The sequence below is a fragment of the Mercenaria mercenaria genome, chromosome 2, assembly GCF_021730395.1.
Source record: "Mercenaria mercenaria strain notata chromosome 2, MADL_Memer_1, whole genome shotgun sequence".
Classification (NCBI taxonomy): Eukaryota; Metazoa; Mollusca; class Bivalvia; order Venerida; family Veneridae; genus Mercenaria; species Mercenaria mercenaria.
In genome coordinates, this window is record NC_069362.1 from 47,840,223 (window position 1) to 47,842,309 (window position 2,087).

Here is a 2,087-nt window from a genome sequence, read left to right on the forward strand (position 1 = left end):
TCCCTTGAGGCCACATGACCCTTAGGTTTGTACTCGGTATAAAGCACCAGTACTACATGTACATGTACATAAAAGTAATTATTTTGTAATACAGAATTTTCACTTCTTCTTCACAATAATGCATAATTTAGTTCATTCCGTGTCTGTATGTGAATTTGTGTTCTTTTATCACACCGTACCCAGACATTATATATGTTAAATGTTTATTTCGTTTTGCCTTTCTCGACATCAATTCTGAATCAGCTCTTAAAAATGGATATCTTCCTAAAACTTCACTTTCAATACAATCTAATCTATCTCTCCATGTGTAGAGCGGTCGAAATTCCAGTGAATTGCGGTTGTATACCATTGAGGATAATCCATTTCTTTTTAATTCTATTAGCGGCTTGTCTGATAAGAACTTCTTTGAACGGATTCGGCGGGTTTGATGAGTCTTGCGTGTGTTTGAAAGTCATGTATAATCCGATGTGCTCCGGGGTTCGTTGAAGAGTCATATTCCTGGCAACCATCCGTTTATAAATGTCGTCGTCTACCCCTCCCCATCCGATATAGAGGTTAGAAAAACATTTTAGTTCTTCGTATTGTACTGTACTGATTGCTATTACCCCACCAACATACCTGTCGTACGGAAGTTTTCCACTTTTAAATGCCGAATTCCGGGTCACTAGATGTGTTGGAGCAGCTTTGCTACATTTGTATAAGTTACGGTCATTAATCGGCACGAGATCAACGTCATGTACGATGTAGCACGAGTAATTGCCTATACTCCTTGCTGTAAGGAAACCTGCATTGGCTAAAAGACCTCTGTTGAACTGCACGGGTAAGTCCATTTCTACAACATATATCCCATAATGCACTTGTTGACGCTGCAGCATGTTATGCAGATGATAAACAAGTATATCCAAATGTTCGGGACAATCTCTGTACGGATAATCACGGCAACCTTCTGTAAGGATTTACAGTTTACTGGTCTGTAAATCCCACCATATTTTATTTTAGAAATAACCTTGGCATTTCTAACATCGTCTGCTGTCACTAACGGAGACATACTAATTCTACCAATTAAAAGTTCTGGTGAAATTTTGCAAATGTTTAGTTCCTCACTTCCAGACTATTGAAGCTTCCAAGATATCGTACCATTTGTAGAATTAGCATAATGTGTGTTATTATAGGCGGGCGTATCAGTTTTAGTTTGTTCCGTATGTTGATATGTCTTTGAGCAATTCTGAAGCGTCCAAACTTCTAGAATGTGACTTGGTTTGATCATCTGAGTCTGGCAAACGCTTGCCATATAAATAGCTTAAACTTATGATCCATAAGAATATTAAATAAAGTTTTGTCAACTGTATTTTCAGTGTTTTTTTTTTTCAATATTTCCAAATATGTTTTGAAGCGCAGCCTATCCTGTGTTAGAAACTACGCACAGAAATAGCTTTTTCCAAATTTCAGAAACACCGGGAAGAAACATGGATAAAAGTGGAAAAGTTTCAAAACTAACGTATCCTCAACATACATTACATTACCCGTATTTCGGGAAGAAAACTGGATAAAAGTGTAAAAGTTCCAAAACTAACGTATCCTCAACATACATTACATTACCCGTATTCCGGGAAGAAAACTGGATAAAAGTGGAAAAGTTTCAAAACTAACGTATCCTCAACATACATTACATTACCCGTATTTTTCCTATTTCCTAAATAAATATGAATGATAAATACTGAACGGAATTTCCCATGCCTCCATGCTGTCCCGTAATTGAGGCTGCATTGACTGGCTATCAGTTTAGTATGTTCGCAAGAACAAAGAATGTTACAAGGGTGTGATCTTTGTATTGTTTCACTTTCAAGTCTATATTCCATCACAAACTCAAATGTTCACATCTCACCAAGGTTGACAGCTTGTCATAATTATACTAAAAATATTACAAAATTGCATCACTTTAATCTAATACTCCTTCAAAAATTCTTTAATAAGGAAGATATTCAAAATTTACACTGAGACACAATTTTTGATACACCAATGAATATCTCCCTTGAACATGAAATGCAGAATATTTTGATCAAAAGTTTCATTTAAATTTAGATACA

General features: G+C 35.9%; 1 protein-coding gene across 1 annotated transcript; it reads right to left on the reverse strand.

The window, feature by feature from the left end:
* Positions 1 to 293: 293 nt before the first annotated feature.
* On the reverse strand, positions 294 to 875 carry LOC128549184 (beta-1,4-galactosyltransferase 2-like). The gene has a single exon (XM_053525702.1). The coding sequence runs from the start codon at positions 873 to 875 to the stop codon at positions 294 to 296; it is 582 nt and encodes a 193-aa protein (XP_053381677.1).
* Between the last annotated feature and the right edge of the window lie 1,212 nt (positions 876 to 2,087).